The sequence below is a fragment of the Garra rufa genome, chromosome 1 (assembly GCF_049309525.1).
Source record: "Garra rufa chromosome 1, GarRuf1.0, whole genome shotgun sequence".
NCBI lineage: Eukaryota > Metazoa > Chordata > Actinopteri > Cypriniformes > Cyprinidae > Garra > Garra rufa.
In genome coordinates this window covers 29,879,988-29,898,885 of record NC_133361.1, presented here as the reverse complement: position 1 = coordinate 29,898,885, position 18,898 = coordinate 29,879,988, and the positions used below count along the sequence as shown (strand labels likewise).

Below are 18,898 nucleotides of genomic sequence, written 5' to 3'. Positions count from 1 at the left end.
TTCATGCACATTTTCATGACTGTTTGGTAATACGCTTCAGTACACTTTAAAAAAAAAGTGCACATTGTAATAAATTGTTGAATTAAATTTTAACATAAATGTGACCCTGGAACACAAAACCGTCTTAAGTAGCACGGGTATATTTGTAGCAATAGCCAAAAATTCACTGTATGACTCAAAATGATCTATTTTTCTTTTATGCCCAAAATCATTAGGATATTAAGTAAAGATCATGTTCCATTAAGATATTTTGGATAAAGCGGTGCTAAATTACTAAATGTAAATGTATTATTTTTAATAACCAATATCTTTTAAGTGAATTCCAAATATTCTAAGATTGTGGTTTGGCTGTTGCCAGTTGCCAATTGCATTGCATGTTTCACTGGTAGACCCATATATTTAAAACATTAAAGAATCTATTTAAAACATCTATATCTAAAATGGAAGTTCTGTTCCCATCTGCTTACTCTCATGTTGTTTATGGAAAAATTAAACTGTGAAAGTCAACGAGGACCAGGAACTGTATTCAAAATGTTTTGTGTTCGGCAGAAAAAAACTCATACAAGTTTGGAACAACATGAGGTTAAATGATGACAGTATTCATCTCTTTAATGCAATGTCTTTTGAGGTTAAACAAATTTCATATGCAGGTCAATGCCATACATTTACAGGATCTATTAAAACCATCAATAAGTAGTTTATAAGCCGTGCCTAATTACATAAAGTGCTCTATTGTATGTTTTGTCAGCAGCCTAATTGAGCCTTAACTTCACACAATGGTATCTGGATGTTGTTCAAAGTGAATAAAGCAGGCACCGCTTACTGTACAACAACCGTTGATTAAACAGACTTGGCCTGTTCAGACTGTCTAAAACCATTCATTTCCGACACAACCCACTTAAACTTATACAATACTAGAACTGCTTTATGGCTTTAGAACTCAGTGGAGGGAAAATGCTATGTGTTGTGTTAAATGAAATTTCTGGAACAGGTGTTTCTAAAAAAAAAAAAAAAAAGAAGCTTAACCAAGACTCCCCACACAGAACAACAAGCGTGTAACGAGTTGGAAACCGAAAACTACCTGAAAATATCAGTGAAACTATTAGGACAAGATATGATAGCCAGAAAGTCTTTTGTGCATTCACTTAATCTGTCATGGAATCTGTTAAGAAGAGAAAATGAATCCTGAAAAAGTAATCAAAATCTAATCTGTTCATAAGCACAGACTTTCCGGGTTTTTTTAATGCGATACATGTGCACTTGTGCAGAAAGACTTGTCAGACGGTAACTGACAAAATCAGAGATGGTAGGTAACGTCAAACCACAGTCATTTTACAAATCTGTGGAATCTCTGCTGCATTCAGTTCACATGGCATGAAACAAACAAAAGGACACTTTAGTACACTGAGACACGCATCTAAAACTGAACATTAACCTTAGGACAATAAGAAACGATATGGCTTTTTTAATTTACAGGCCCGCTTCTCAGTTGTGCAACTAATGTAAAACTTTGCATTGTGTAACAACTAATACACTGTGTATAATAATCATCAATGAAGAATTCACTTTTTAAATTGTAATGTATTTCCTTGTACCTAGTTATGATATTTCTAGTGAGTCACACAAATATCAGTAAGTATCAGTAAAATGAAGTGAATTTCTCCGGGTCTGTGACAACCACAGATTCGCTTTCATCTGACAAGTTTGCATGAATTATAACTTTAGGTAATTCAAACCTGTTGAATTTTTGGTTAACTTCAATAAGAAGAAACTACTCTTCGGCCACTATGCAAAAGGAATCTATGAGAAAAAAAAGAAAGAAAAAAAAAACGTGGGAAAAAAAGGGTATTTAATGTCAACAACTTACCTTTAACTTATTGCCCAGTGATGAAAAATTGCCCTTTGTGAAAAAGCAATTGATTGTTTTGAATCCTAACAGTAAATTTCAAAAACATAATATAACATTAAGTAAATAAAAGGCCACTTATTGTAATTGTAATTTCATGCATATTTTCATGACTGTTTCGTAATACACTTCAGTACACTTTAAAAAAAAGTGCACATTGTAATAAATTGTTGAATTAAATTTTAACATAAATGTGACCCTGGAACACAAAACCAGTCTTAAGTAGCACGGGTATATTTGTAGCAATAGCCAAAAATACACTGTATGACTCAAAATGATCTATTTTTCTTTTATGCCAAAAATCATTAGGATATTAAGTAAAGATCATGTTCCATTAAGATATTTTGTCAATTTCCTACCATAAATATATCAAAACTTAATTTTTGATTAGTACTTTGCATTGCTAAGATCTTCATTTGGACAACTTTGAAGGCGATTTTCCTAATATTTAGATTTTTTTGCACCCTCAGATTTCAGATTTTCAGTTGTATGGTTGATAATAGTTGTATCTCGGCCAAATATTGTCCTAACAACCAATACATCAATGGAAATCTTATTTATTCAGCTTTCAGATGATGTATAAATCCCTTATGACTGGTTTTGTGGTCCAGGGTCACAAATGTTAAATCGATATTTTAATAGTCTTTTGTTGTGTTTTGGACAAACACGAGTAAAGTACTTGATTGTAATTATAACCATTGTGTGTTATTTAATGCGTTTACATTTAAAGTTAATTTATTTCCAATGTACTCAATCACAACTTTATTATTGTGAACAAAAGATATAAGCCTACTCCATTGCCATTTGTGTGTACAGTGAGGAAAACAATTATTTTCTCCCCTGATGATTTTGTATGTCTGCCTAATGAAATGAAAAAGAAAGAAATTATCAGTCTATAGTTTTAATGGTAGGTTTATTTGAACAGTGAGAGACAAAATAACAACAACAACAACAATACAGAAAAACACATTTCAAAAAAATCTTCTCATTGTACTGAGTGAGATAAGTATTTGATCCCTTTGCAAAATATGACTTAGCAAAACCCTTGTTGGCAATCACAGACATCAGACATTTCTTGTAGTTGTCCACCAGGTTTGCACACATCCCATGAGGGATTTTGTCCCTTGCAGATCCTCTCCAAGTCATTTAGGTTTCGTGGCTGATGTTTGGCAACTCAAACCTTCAGCTCACTCCACAGATTTTCTATGGGATTAGGGTCTGGAGACTGGCTAGGCCACTCCAGGACCTTAATGTGCTTCTCCTTGAGCCACTCCTTTGTTGCCTTGATTGTGTGTTTTGGGTCATACCCAAACCCCAAACCACAACCCATTTTCAATGCCCTGGCCCTGACAGTACATAGCCCTGTCCATCTTCTTTTTGATGCGGTGTAGTTGTCCTGTCCTCTTAGCAGAAAAACACCCCAAAGCATAATGTTTCCACCTCCATGTTTGACGGTGGGGATGGTGTTTTGGGGTCATAGGCAGCATTCCTCCTCCTCTAAACACGGTGAGTTGAGTTGATGCCAAAGAGCTTGATTTTGGTTTTATCTGAACACAACACTTTCACCCAGTTCTCCTCTGAATCATTCAGATGTTCATTGGCAAACTTCAGACAGGCCTGTACATGTGCTTTCTTGAGCAGGGGACCTTGCGGGCGCTGCAGGACTTCAGTCCTTCACGGCGTAGTGCGTTACCAATTGTTTTCTTGGTGACTATGGTCCCAGCTGCCTTGAGATCATTGACAAGATCCTCCTGTGTAGTTCTGGGCTGATTCCTCAGCGTTCTCATGATCATTGAAACTCCACAAGGTGAGATCTTGCATGGAGCCCCAGACCGAGGGAGATTGACAGTAATTTTGTGTTTCTTCCATTTGCGAATAATCGCACCAACTGTTGTCACCTTCTCACCAAGCTGCTTTGTGATGATCTTGTAGCCCAATCCAGCCTTGTGTATGTCTACAATCTTGTCCCTGACATCCTTGGACAGCTTTTTGGTCTTGGCCATTGTGAAAAGTTTGGAATCTGATTGATTGATTGCTTCTGTGGACAGGTGTTTTTTATAAAGGTAACAAACTGAGATTAGGAGCACTTCCTTTAAGAGAGTACTCCTAATCTCAGCTCGTGACCTGTATAAAAGACACCTGGGAGCCAGAAATTGCGCTGATTGATAGGAGATCTACTGTTAAAATAAACCTACCATTAAAATGATAGACTGATCATTTCTTTGTTAGTGGGCAAACGTACAAAATCAGCAGGGGATCAAATATTTTTTTCCCTCACTGTAAGTATATAAATATATGTAAAAATAAAAAATAAAAATAATTTAAAAGTTAATATATTTAAATACGTGACATGCAAGTTTGAAAAAAAAAAAATGACATTGAAGTAAATGTAACCCTGGACCACAAAACCAGTCTTAAATCGCTGGGGTATATTTGTAGCAATAGCCAAAAATACATAGTATGGGTCAAAATGATTGATTTTTCTTTTATGCCAAAAATCATTCGAAAAATTAAGTAAAGATCATGTTCCATGAAGATTTTTTGTAAAATTCCTACTATAAATATATCAAAATGTAATTTTTGATTAGTAATATGCATTGTTAAGAACTTAATTTGGACAACTTTAAAGATGATTTTCTCAGTATTTTGATTTTTTTGCATCCTCAGATTCCAGATTTTCAAATAGATGTATCTCGGCCAAATATTGTCCTATCCTAACAAACCATATATCAATAGAAAGCTTATTTATTGAGCTTCATATGATGTATATATCTCAGTTTTGTAAAATTAAACCTTATGACTGGTTTTGTGGTCCAGGGTCACATATTTTAGTTAATCATAAAAGCTTACCAGGATATTAGTAATTTGTTGTTTAGATTTCAAAGACAATAGAACTATAGCTAATTCATTTAGCTAAGCTTTCAATTGATATATCATTTATGATGATTTCTAAAGTGTGAAAAAAAAGCAACGAAAAAAGACGTTTTGTGACAAAGGTCAGAACTCCTCTCATGATGTAGATTTTTGAGGTGCACTCTGGTCATAAATGAATCTATTACTGTTGCTACATAACGTGTAACAAGAAAAAAGTGGTATCTATTTAGGAGTCTTAGACCTTCCCAATGATACATAGTTTGTCATGATTAGATTAGGATTTATTAGTAATAGAGTGAAGAAGGTGACGGTTAACATGCAGTTAAGTGGCTGAAAACTTCTGAAATTTGTATCATATTTCATTTGTGAACCCAATGCACTGTCATCTGCAGTCTGCAATGCATCACATAGATTCAGGAAACAGTTTGGTATGAAGAAAAAAAAAATAAGACTGAATTTTATTTACAGCCAAATAAAATATGCTTATAAGATTTTATTTACTTCTCTTCATATCTAGTTGTATCCATTGCCTTTTTTTTATTCAAATGGCCAGTGAGAAACATTTAAAATATATATAAAAGGTATTTTTTGCTTTACTAATACTAATCAATTAGATATTTATATTCATGCTCCCTATATAGTAATGAATGGGTTATTTCAACCAGGATTTGTTTTGATCAAAAATACACTAAACACAGTAATATACTATGAAATATTATAGATATTTCTTACTTTAAATGTTAAAAAAAAAAAATTGTGGAAACTGTGATACTTTTTCAGGATTCTTGGATACATAGACAGGTAACTTAACTGAAATGATCTTTTACTCGGACTGGAACAAAACACCTTTTCTGATTTGCTAGTGGCTATAGACAGAAGCAAAAAAGTATTATGGAAATCTGTAATAATAACTCCTCTTAAAAAGCACACTTTTCGATATGCAAACATCATACTCTCTACTTAGTATGTTTTTGTACAAAATTATATGCGCCATGTAAATTGATGGTAATGGTGTAACAGATCTATTAAAAGATGACAAAAACATCTCTGTAATCAAGGTTACACCTAGTTACGGTCACAAGATGTTTTGAGGAAGTAAACCTTACAATTTATTCTTCAGAGCATTAAAACACAGACTGCCCACTTCTTCTACAAGCTGTCCTGCTGTGACAAACAGGTATATCTTGTTATGCATGTCTAGGATATTTTAGGACTGGGGGTGACGCATGGTCACAGTTCATCTGGATTATTCTATGGAGATAAATTGTACCAGCCACGTGGATCAAACATTCCTCACCATCACACAGTGTTTTCTTTCATACTTAATTTAACTGTAATAAAAAAAGGGTTGTGGTTAGGATGACAACATGAGCTGACTATTTCCAGGTGACAGTGATGTATTTGCATCCGACAAGTATAAATGGCTCCTTTAAATAGTCAAAGGTTCTTTTTCTTAAGCAGAATAAATGATGAATTGCTTGAACAGTGCTTTGCGAAAGTATTCATACTCCTTTTTTTTTTTTAGGAACGTTTTGTTATGTTGCAGCCTTATGTTAAACTGCTTTAAATTAATTTTTTTTCCACATCAGTCTACATCTCATACACCATAATGACAAAGCACAAATCAGGTTTGTAACAGCTTTGCAAATTTATTAGAAATAAAAAACTGAAAAGATCCCGTTGCATAAGTATTCATACCCTTTTCTGGGACACTCGAAATTTAGCTCAGGAGCATTCATATTGCGTCTAGATGTTACTACACTTCGAGTGGAGTTAAACTGTGGCAAATTCATTTGAATGAGTATGATTTAGAAAGGCACACACCTCTCAGAAAAGGTCTAACAGCTGAAAATGCAAGTCCTGAGGTCAAGGTAACTGCCTGTAGAGCTCAGTGACAGACTTGTGTTAAGGCAATGATCTAGGGAAGAGTTCAGAAAAAAAATCTGCTGCATTGAAGGTTCACAGAAGCATGTAGCCTCCATTATTCGTAATGGAAGATGATTGGAACAACTAGGACTCTAGAAAATGTCTGCCAGCCCCCATCCAAGCGGACAGAGCTTGAGAGGTGAAAAGGTGAGGCAAAGAATGGCAGATAATTGGCAAATGCAGATGTGCAAAGCTTGTCACATCATACCCAAAAAGACTTGAGGCTGTAAAGGTGTTTCAACTATGTACTGAGTTAAGGGTATGAATACTTATGCAATGTACTTATTTCAGTGTTTTATTTTTAATACATTTGTAAAATTTGCAAATCTGGTTTTTGCTTTGCCATTATTATAGTGTATGGAGTGTAAATTGATGTGGGGGAAAACTAATTTAAAGCAGTTTAACATAATGCTACAACAAAACAAAACGTGAAAAAATGTATATGCCTACACTCTTAAAAGTAAAGGTTCTTCATGATGCCATAGAAGAACCTTTTTTGTGTAAATGGTTCCATAAAGAACCTTTAACATCTGGTTTCACAAAAGGTTCTTTGTGGCAAAAGAAGGTTCTTCAGATTATAAAAAGGTAAGAAAGAGATGGTTCTTTGTGGAACCAAAAATGTTCTTCTATGGCATCGCTTGAAGAACCTTTTAAAGCACCTTTATTTTTAAGAGTGTACTTTGTAAGTAATTTTGGATAAATGTGCCTGCAAAATGAATAAATGTAAATGCAATAATGCTTAATTAAAACATAAAACAGTTAATTCTGCTTCAAAACTTTATGAAATAGATAATAGTTGTAATGTTCTGATTGGCAAATGCAGTGTTTCATCTAAAACTCTGCCATAGTAACAGTTGGCACTAAACAAAACAATAATAATTTTGAGGAATTTATTTGGCAACCTGTGTGAAACAGAAATAGTATTTATACCTTGGCCAAAAAAAAAAGTATGTATCATTTGAAAAAGGGTATTATGATTGGGTCTAGTTTTAATCTTTGAATTAATCACTTTTGGATAAAGAGTCTGTTAACTAAATTATATATGTTCATCTTTGCACCAACATAGCACTTTGATACAGTTAGTTGTATAAAGTTTATTATGCTGCTTGTTTAAAGATAAGCTCTAAGGTTAATGAGGTTAAAAAATATAATTCAGTTGTTGTACCGCTGCTACATACCTCTAAGCATATTTTCCATTCCAACTCAATGATAGTGATCAAAGCCTTTTTTTTCTTAGTTTCTTTTTTCCCTTAACCTGAGCTGTACACCTGTGATGCATGACAACAACAGATTTTTGAAAAACAATACTACTCAAGTAGCAAAATTCACTTCGAATGCATTTTTTAATTGCAGTTGAAATAATACATCGGAGATATCTACTAAACTGGGACCTCTTGTTAAAACGGGAGCCTTTAAACTATTTGAGGTTAAACAAAAATATCTACAAAAGCAAAGTACAGTTAGTAAACTAATATATTGGTGACACTTATAGGGTTCATTAGTTAACATAAACTAAGAATGAACAATAACTCTACAGCATTTATTAATCTTAGTTAACGTTATTTCCAGCATTTACTAATGCTTTATTAAAAGTTGTGTTTAACATGTTAATGTACTTGAACTAACATTAATTAACAGTGTAATAAATGTATTGCTCATTCATGCTAGTTATTACATGAACTAATGTTAACAAATGACACCTTATTGTAAAGTGTTAATATATATTAAAATCATATTTTAATTACTTAGAGAATAGAAATGTGACTTTTCACAACAGACGAACGTGATTAATTTGCATGTAAATAAAAATATGAACACAAAGTAGAAATAAGTATTTAAGTGTTTTGCTTCATATATTCATAGACTAGCTGTGTAATGGTTTAATGTTCTGAATATTTGAATGTGTTTTTTCACATTTTGTAATATCCTCGTATTTTTTCAGAGACAAAGCTCACTATCGCTATTAGTTGATAGTGAAACACATCAGATAACCTACCATTTTTTAAGAAAATGCAATGCTCAAACACAAACAGCTGGATGTTCTGTCTAAATATGGAATATAATCATAAATAATAGTTTACATGCATGAATGAAGCTTACTAGATTAAAGGAGGAGACACATCTACCCAACTTTCTCATACTAAATACCACTTCAAGGACTAGTTCACTCAAAAAAATAAAAACATGCTGAGAATATACTTACTCTGAGGCCATCCAAGATGTTGATTTAGCATTACGTCACTTGTACACCAATGGATCCTCTGCAGTGAATGGGTGCCGTCAGAATGAGAGTCCAAATAGCTAATAAAAACATTACAATAATCCACGCGACTCCAGTAAATCAATTATTGTCATGTAAAAAAAGCTGCATGTTTGTAATAAACAAATGTATGATTTGTAATAAATCATTTTAACTTTAAACCATTTATTCTGGCCAAAATGCGAATTTGTTCATCCAAAAATCATTTGTTACGAGCTGTTTTGGACTGTTTTCACTTGTAAACAGTGCTTGATCTTTAGATATTTCCTTCTGATTAAGACAAGATTACTTTTTTTCCCTAGAAAAAAAAATCAAGATAGAGGACTCTTAGTTTAGCCAGAAGCGTTTACAGTTAAAAATGTCTTAATGATCGACTTGCTTCTTACAAACATGCAGCTTTTCGCTTCATATGATGTTGACTGGACTGACTGTTTTTGTCATTCTGACGGCACCCATTCACTACAGAGGATCCATTGGTGAACAGTTGATTTAATGCTAAATCAACATCTTGGATGGCCTGAGAGTGAGTACATTTCTTCTTATTGAATTAGATGCATATATACATAGAGTTTGAACATTAAAAATGTAAGTATATAGGCAAATGTATTACAGAAAGGTCACTGAAAGTCATCCTTCCTTTGGGTTTTATTGAATTAAAAATGCTTGTCATTGGTTAGCACCATGTTTGAAAAAAACAACATGCATGATCAGAATCGTCTTTCATCAGCAACTTAGTTAAACGACTGAGTATTAAGGGCACATCAACACTGTTTTCCCTAATATTACATCTGGTTTGAGAGGGACTCGGGCCTAGAGATGTTGCTGCATTAAACAATGAAATATTAAGAAGATATTGCCTTCGTCAAAGTATCATGTGGTTGAAAGCACAGAGGCCGAGCAGCTGTACTCTTGGCTTTAGGGTTGAAATCCTGCTGTCAAGACAAAGTGAGACAAGTTCTTCATGTGCTGTTAAAGGTCTTGAAGAAACTGCAGAATTTTTTGAACCACACAAAATGCAACAGTGCTCTTTTAACCTGGATTAATTCCATATTTGAGTGTTACATCGTTGCTGTTTTACATGTAAACTATAATCTGTGCAAGGCTAAAAGCTGATTGTAAAATTAACAACTATGTGCACTGTCGACTTTGGCAAGATTGCGTTGTATGGTAAACTGAGGAATATACTAGATAAAATCTTTCTGCTGCATTGATCATTTTCCTTAAATAATTTTTATTTCTTTCAGAATAACTACGAGAAATGTATATGCAAGTTCTGTACAATTTTCTGTTTATGCTTGGGATTGCTTTAAAAAAAACGAGTGGTGAAACAGTTTGAAAAATGGGATGCTGACACTTAGTGCACTTAAAACCCCCAAAATATTTTGTCCAACAGCAATCCTTCGGTTTGCTCTGGATATACTTCAGAAAAATCGGTTCTTCAGATTATTGTGTTGGCTCCAGTTACTGTTTTCAATCTTTTGCTCTGAATCCCAATTCTTCAGTGTCTATAGAGGCACGTTAAAAATACTGCCATTTTCCGAGAACTGTGTCTTTGATTGCATCAACAAACTGTGCAGGCACCCAGTAGACCCAATATTGTGAGGCTTCTGTCGGACCCAGCTGAAATGCCTAGGAGTGACAAACAAACAAAAACATATTTATATATATATATAAATAGATATACATGATTTTACCTTCTTCTGCAGTGTTTTTGTCTTACAGCAGAATGAAAATAATTCTGTTTGAGAATGACAGATGCAATGTATAGCTTGCTGAAAATGTTGTGATAAACACATACCATCATATGATAGTCCTCGTGACCCTCTATTGGCTCAGTCACAACATTTTTGATGGAACCCATAGGGATTTTTTCTGTTCTTTCTGCAGGCCAGAAAAAAAACCCCCAAACAATCAAGATAAGCGTAAATCAAGTGCCACCAATAAATGTTTAATTAAATGATGAAATCACCTTTTGTTCCGATCCACAACTGATCCTGTTCCAGTTTAAAAGTGAGTCGTACTTTTCCGCCAGATTTGTTGTACATTCCTGATAAAGGCACTGTTGGCAGACGCTCCTGTTTAACAAATAAGATATCACTCGGATGTCATTAGTGTGCACAAGACACTTATTGTGCGTCCTTGAAAGAACTTTATAGCTGGGGAAATGACAGGATCACATGATCATTAAACCACTGTGCACATGATGCTGTACAGTAAAACACACACTCACATGTAAACTGCCGTTCACATGTTTGGGACCAGAAGTAATGTTCTTTAAAGAAGTCTTATGCTCACCAAGGCTGCATTTATTTGATCAAAAATACAGAAAAAAAGACTGTAATATTGCAAAATGTTATTACAATATAAAATAATGGTTTCTATTTTAATATACTTTAAAATATAATTTATTCCTACGATGTAAAGCTGAATTTTCATTAGCCATTGCTCCAGTCTTAAGTGTCATATGATCCTTCAGAAATCATTCTAATATACTGAACCTGTAATTTAACGAATTAAAAAAAGTCCATTTCTTTAAAACAGAAATCTTTTCTAACAATATAGGTCTTTGCTATCACGTTTTATCAATTTAACACATCCTTGCTAAATAAAAGTATTAATTTATTTTTAAAACAAGACAGAAAAGACTTACTGACCCCAAACTTTTAAACAGTAGTGTACAGTCGTGGCCAAAAGTTTTGAGAATTACATAAATATTGGAAATTGGAAAAGTTGCTGCTTAAGTTTTTATAATAGCAATTTGCATATACTCCAGAATGTTATTAAGAGTGATCAGATGAACTGCATAATCCTTCTTTGCCATGAAAATTAACTTAATCCCGAAAAAAACTGCATTTCATTGCTGTCATTAAAGGACCTGCTGAGATCATTTCAGTAATCGTCTTGTTAACTCAGGTGAGAATGTTGACGAGCACAAGGCTGGAGATCATTATGTCAGGCTGATTGGGTTGAATGGCAGACTTGACATGTTAAAAGCAGGGTGATGCTTGAAAACATTGTTCTTCCATTGTTAACCATGGTGACCTGCAAAGAAACGCGTGCAGCCATCATTGCGTTGCATAAAAATGGCTTCACAGGCAAGGATATTGTGGCTACTAAGATTGCACCTAAATCAACAATTTATAGGATCATCAAGAACTTCAAGGAAAGAGGTTCAATTCTTGTTAAGAAGGCTCCAGGGCGTCCAAGAAAGTCCAGCAAGCTCCAGGATCGTCTCCTAAAGAGGATTCAGCTGCGGGATCGGAGTGCCACCAGTGCAGAGCTTGCTCAGGAATGGCAGCAGGCAGGTGTGAGCGCATCTGCACACACAGTGAGGCCAAGACTTTTGGAAGATGGCCTGGTGTCAAGAAGGGCAGCAAAGAAGCCACTTCTCTCCAAAAATAAACATCAGGGACAGATTGATCTTCTGCAAAAAGTATGGCGAATGGACTGCTGAGGACTGGGGCAAAGTCATATTCTCTGATGAAGCCTCTTTCCGATTGTTTGGGGCATCTGGAAAAAGGCTTGTCCGGAGAAGAAAAGGTGAGCGCTACCATCAGTCCTGTGTCATGCCAACAGTAAAGCATCCTGAGACCATTCATGTGTGGGGTTGTTTCTCATCCAAGGGCTCACTCACAATTTTGCCCAAAAACACAGCCATGAATAAAGAATGGTACCAAAACACCCTCCAACAGCAACTTCTTCCAACAATCCAACAACAGTTTGGTGAAGAACAATGCATTTTCCAGCATGATGGAGCGCTGTGCCATAAGGCAAAAGTGATAACTAAGTGGCTCGGGGACCAAAACGTTGAAATTTTGGGTCCATGGCCTGGAAACTCCCCAGATCTTAATCCCATTGAGAACTTGTGGTCAATCCTCAAGAGGCGGGTGGACAAACAAAAACCCACTAATTCTGACAAACTCCAAGAAGTGATTATGAAAGAATGGGTTGCTATCAGTCAGGATTTGTCCCAGAAGTTGATTGAGAGCATGCCCAGTCGAATTGCAGAGGTCCTGAACAAGAAGGGCCAACACTGCAAATACTGACTCTTTGCATAAATGTCATGTAATTGTCGATAAAAGCCTTTGAAACGTATGAAGTGCTTGTAATTATATTTCAGTACATCACAGAAACGACTGAAACAAAGATCTAAAAGCAGTTTAGCAGCAAACTTTGTGAAAACTAATATTTGTGTCATTCTCAAAACTTTTGGCCACGACCGTATACTGTTAGAAAAGATTTCTATTTTAAATAAAATTAAAATAAATTAAATAGTCTTTTTTTTTTTACTTTTTAGTCATCAAAGAATCCTGAAAAAAGCATCACAGATTAAAAAAATAAATAAATTAAGCAGCACAACTGTTTCTAACATTAATAATAAATCATCATATTAGAATGATTTCTGAAGGATCGTTTGACACTGAAGACTAGAGTAATGATGCTCAAAAATATAATAGTTTTTTTTTTTAATCAAATAAACACAGTCTTGATGAGCATTAAAAAAAACATACATGATGTGGAATCTAATTAATTGCAATATTAATTTGCCTATGAAAATACACACAAAAGATAATTTAAAGCCATTATTGTGTTAAATGAGAAAAGTATCAAGTAGACATTACAAAAATAGGTTTAGAAAGAAAACAAAATGTATTTTCTTCAAAATACCTTCTTTTATGTCCCCCAAAGGATAGTAAGTTACACAGATTTGAAATTAAATGAGTAAATTATGAGTAATGGGTATTATCATTGGCAAAATTGAGGAAAAACAAAGAATATTAAGTTTATTGTACACTCATTCTATTCAACACAAAAATATATGGTATAAATATGAGACAAAAATCATAGCAATTTTTGCCCCAATATCTTACATTTTAGAAGAACATAACTGCAATTTTGGACTACATCATGCAGTAAATTGTTGCCCCGCATCATGCTTGTCAACTGTATGAAATGTACTGTAAGATGACGTACAGGTTAACTGCGTTGAAACATTTTAATTGTATTTTCCAAAACTAAAGGAGAAGTTCCTACCCCTATGTCATCCAAGATGTTCATGTCTTTCTTTCTTCAGTTACAAACAAATTAAAGTTTTTTAAGAAAACATTCCAGGATTTTCTCCATAAAGTGGACTTCAGTGGAAGCCAAATGGCAGTTTCAATGCAGCTCTGAAGGGCTCTATACGATCCCAGCTGAGAAATAGGGTCTTATAGCAAAACAGTAAAAATGTAAATACTTAAACCACAATTGCTCATCTTGAACTAGCTCAGCTTCACACATTACATAAAGGTCACGCATGAGGTAGGTGAAAGTACGGACTCGGTGTTTACAAAGCGAGCATGCAAAGAAAGTCAAATGCCCTTTTCAAAAAAAAAGGTAAAACAATGTCGGACGATTTTGAAGTTGAAGGTTGAAGTTTTGAAAATTGAAATGTGAAAATGTTTTTTTTACCCTACCGAAGAACACAGACAAACTAAACAGAACAAAGAACATTGAACTAACCGTGCATGTCCTTTCCAACATGATTCTGTAATGCATGAAGATGCATCACACAGCTAGAGCAAGACGGGCATTTGTGGTTAAAAGTACATACATTTTTATTTAGAAAACGGCCAGTCGTTTCACTATACACAATAAGACCCTAATTCCTCGACTGGGATCGTGTATAGTCCTTTAAAGCTGCGTTGAAACGGCAATTTGTACCTTCAACTCGTTGATCCTCATTGAAGTCCACTATATGGGGAAAAATCCTGGAATGTTTTCCACAAAAACCTTAATTTCTTTTCAAAATATTGGATGACATGATGGTGAGTAAATTATTTGTTTATTCTGAAAGTAAACTTCTCTTTTAATTAAATGAACATGTTAAATTGACAGCCCTAATACACATAAAATTAATTTTGCATGGCATGTGTGCGACGATCTGGTACAGTTTAATATCCAATGCCTCGCAGGTAATGCTTACCTTAGCTCCTTTTATAGATGGCATGACATCCTCTGGTTTTCCTTTGTCCAAAACCTTTCTATGTTGCTGAGAAAAGAAAAAAATACCCACAAGTACATAGATATAATTATAGAAATTCTTCCCAGCATAACATGCTAAAGTTCACATGTAAATAGGTTTCCCACCCACCTTTTGCCTGCACAATGGCTCCTTTTTGTTCTCCTCAGCTTTAACCTCCTGCTGAATAACTTCTTTTGGTGTATTTACAGCTAGTACATCATTTATTGTAGATCCAACTACCATAATCTTTGCACCATTTGTAACTTTGATTTCTCGAAGCGTCTTTTCCTCTGGTAGCAGTCCTTTATACATCACTTTCTGCATAGCAGGTGGAAGACCTGGTAACCAACAAAGCGCACACAGAAAAGCAGTTGTATTCCGTCATAATATAGTGGTTCCATATTGTATATCAATATAAAGTCTCACCATGAAGCATTTAAATGATGTTTTAGTAGTGACACGAGACAGACCTTGATAGCTTAATAAGGTAACAATATACAGTACAAAAGGAAAACTTGGAAAGTCAGGTGCTTTCCACATTTTAAAATGAAAGTAATTACTGGAGGAGGTGCATTCTGGGATGCTTTTTAAACCTTTATGAAAAAAGTTCAAATCAAAGGTTGTCGATTGCGAAAACGCTGAAGGATCGCTAACCCCTCAAAGTAGACTAGGGACAGTTTACATGTGGATCATCCGTAGATCTATATCAATATCCACAGAGCACAAGTCAATCACTATTGTTTGGAAATCATCAAATGTTGACAGGCTAAATCACATCTGGGATACTCCTTATGTTCTTTTCTTTTTGAACTACTACAAAAAAGATCAATGATAATTACCAGTGAGAGTGTGAATTTTCTCTTTCAGCTTAGCACCGGTGCCATCTAAAGGAATTTTAAGGTCATATTTGTTTTTGTTCCAAATGATTTTCACGTCCACCATCTCTTTCCCCTCGTCGCTTTCCTCTCCGTTGCTGACAGCATCGGGCTGAGCTGACGTGCTTTCGCCATCGGTAAGAGATGCTTGTTCGCTCCCTGCTGCATCTTCTTGTCCGGCAGCTTCGCACAACACTTCTGGTACCTTCTGTGTGACCTCAGCCTCCATTCCTTCTACCTCACTTCCTGTGGGAACAGTTATCAGAAGAGAACTCATTTTAATTTTAGCTTCCAAGGTGCAAATTCTGACCTGTTTATTAAAGTATTACAATGAAACAAACAAATCCTCATGAAACAATAATTTATAACCAATAAAGAGGTTGGGTAGCTATCTAAATCTTACAGATAGAAGCTGAATTCATGTTTATTCTGAATTCCCACTCATTACTTGTGTTTTACTTCTTAAGCTAGACTGTCTATAGTATACAGATTTTAAAAGCTAACTAACTAGCTATTGTCTACAGACACAGAAAATACCCTTATCGTCAACTGTTGAACTAAGACCAATAACTGTAGCCATGAGCGACCCGACAGAGCCTGTGTTGTAATCGTACACAACTGACTCATCGGTAACTTAGCCAGCCCGCTGTGCTAATATTCGCAAGCTCATATCAAGCCTGTGTCCCAAAATTCAGTGAGCTGTCTATCCAGACAGCATCTTGGTCTCTGTGTTTCGATTGGAAACTTCGTTTAAACGTTTCAAACGCTTTTGCGATGCCTATAGACGTTAATAGAAAGTTCCAGAAAGGTGCAAACGTTTCAGCATCTTTCAGAATGCTGTCTAAGTAGACAGCTCTCTGGATTTTGTGACACAGCCGAAGTTTTCGACATGGCTAATCACAGAATATCTAGCTATTATTTCACCCTGACAAGTTAAAAGAACGCCCGTTCAGTGTTTTACAAGTGGCAAATAGCTGGAACTGATGTTATACGTTTATAGATAACACCGCAAAGACTGAGTAAATAGCATTTAAGTACATTTTCACGCTACCTACCATCCTGCGCCGCCATGATGATTGTGTACAATATGAGGAAAGGCTTCTGGGAAAGAGCGTGCTGTCAGTGATTGAGCTCTGCGGCTACCCGTAGTGACTTTGCGATTTTAAAATCTGGTAACTGAAATGTAACGAGTTATTATTTTGGAACCGTGAATTCAGCGATGCATGTACAGAATTCTGACTTATTCGACAAATTAATAAATAAAAATAAATGAATGAATAATTGAGTAACAAAAAAGTTATTTTAAAATATTATCAGACTGTTTGGTAAACTGTTAAAGGAGTAGTTCACTTTCAGAACAAAAATTTACAGATAACTTGTCATCCAAGATGTTCATGTCTTTCTTCTTCAGTCGTTAGGAAATTATGTTTTTGAGGAAAACATTTCAGGATTTCTCTCCATATAATGGACTTCTATGGTGCCCCCGAGTTTGAACTTCCAAAATGCAGCTTCAAATGGCTCTAAAAGGGTCTTATCTAGCAAAATGATTGGTTATTTTCTAAAAATTTTTTGAATGTATATACTTTTTAACCTTAAATGCTCGTCTTGTCTAGCTCTGTGTGTAGGCTACTCTAGAGATTAAAAAGTAAATAAATTGTAAATGTTTTTAGAAAATAACCAATCGTTTCGCTAGATAAGACCCTTCTTCCTCGGCTGGGATCATTTAAAGCCCTTTGAAGCTGCATTTAAACTGCATTTTGAAAGTTCAAACTCGGGGGCACCATAGAAGTCCATTATATGGAGAGAAATCCTTAAATGTTTTCCTCAAAAAACATAATTTCTTTACTACTGAAGAAAGACATGAATATCTTAGATGACAAGGGGCTACGTACATTATCTGTACATTTTTGTTCTGAGAGTGAATTACTCCTTTAAGTTTACTGACAGTAGCCTATTTTACAAAATCGCTCATTTGTTATCACCTTTGCTCATTTATTAAGTGTTTTAGTGCAAAAGGATTGACTTTTTTTAATTTTGCTGAAAGGAATTTATCTGCAAATTTCCGTATTAGCAAATTTATTATTATTTTATTTATTGCAGAACTTGTGAAAATGTACAAGAACAGGGATTTGAGACTTTGATGTATTTCTACACAGAATAATTGTAAAAACAAGAACAGAAAACTAGTAATATGGATTTGCGTATATTATATTATGGTATTACCATAATGGTATCAGAAAAATACATTTTCACAAAAATAAAATTGCATATTTTTAGAAATGCCATAATGCATCAAGAATTTGGCATGTTTTTGTTATTTGTAAGTCTAAGAGATGAAACAAGACAGTCAAATTCAGAAATAAAAAAGGGAAAAGACAAAGGAGATTTAAGCCATTTTTGCTTATGAATGAATGAAGAATGTTGCATTCAGTATAAGAAAATTAAAAACATATTCAGCAGATAATAGCTTTGGATTTTCATAAAAGAAAATAGCATCTTTGAGGATAAAGATATGGGTCACAATTGTAAGGCTAGAAACATACTCAATATATGTTAGTGTCAAAGGCCTCAGGCTGAAGGAAAAATAAATTCACATCTGTACAGCAGAAAACAGAAGAAGAAAGTTCAACAGCCTTCAGCAATTAAAAAGCAGATCAAGAACAAAAATGATTTTATCTTGAGTAATTTTTGTTTATTAGTATGGTTGAATTGGATAATCGAAGATCAGTATAGCAAAGACACTGGTTAATAAAATGGGATTGAATGCATAAAGAATATTTATGTTATTTAACATTTAATTATTGTGTGTTTGCATCATATTCTGAGTTGCATTTTACTGTTTTGTTCATTATGAGGAATACTGAATGTTTTTTTTTTGGAGTGAGATGAATGCATAAGTGACATCTTAGTCCCGATTTCTCTCAACATGGGGACAGAGCTTTCAAACAAATGGGCTAAATGGGAGAATAACTAACTGGCGTTACTTATTTGAAAAAGTAACTTTGTAAGTAAGTAATGTGCTACTTTAGTAATCTGGTTACGTAACTCACGCG

General features: G+C 34.6%; 1 protein-coding gene across 1 annotated transcript; it reads right to left on the bottom strand.

Annotated features, from left to right (window-relative positions):
• Positions 1-9,593: 9,593 nt before the first annotated feature.
• ubfd1 (ubiquitin family domain containing 1) lies at positions 9,594-16,982 on the bottom strand. Its single transcript, XM_073820673.1, has 7 exons — positions 16,901-16,982; positions 15,810-16,091; positions 15,100-15,308; positions 14,932-14,997; positions 10,936-11,041; positions 10,765-10,847; positions 9,594-10,595 (listed from the first exon to the last, which is right to left on the bottom strand). The coding sequence occupies exons 1-7, from the start codon at positions 16,914-16,916 to the stop codon at positions 10,485-10,487; spliced, it is 873 nt and encodes a 290-aa protein (XP_073676774.1). The 5' UTR covers positions 16,917-16,982; the 3' UTR covers positions 9,594-10,484.
• Between the last annotated feature and the right edge of the window lie 1,916 nt (positions 16,983-18,898).

What these genes read in the sequence shown, in the direction of transcription:
- ubfd1 (XM_073820673.1), bottom strand. An exon ending in GAAAATTCACACTCTCACTG is followed by an intron (nt 15,309 to 15,809) that starts GTAATTATCATT and finishes GTTGGTTACCAG; the next exon opens with GTCTTCCACCTGCTATGCAG. An exon ending in GTTGTGGATCGGAACAAAAG is followed by an intron (nt 10,848 to 10,935) that starts GTGATTTCATCA and finishes TCTGGCCTGCAG; the next exon opens with AAAGAACAGAAAAAATCCCT.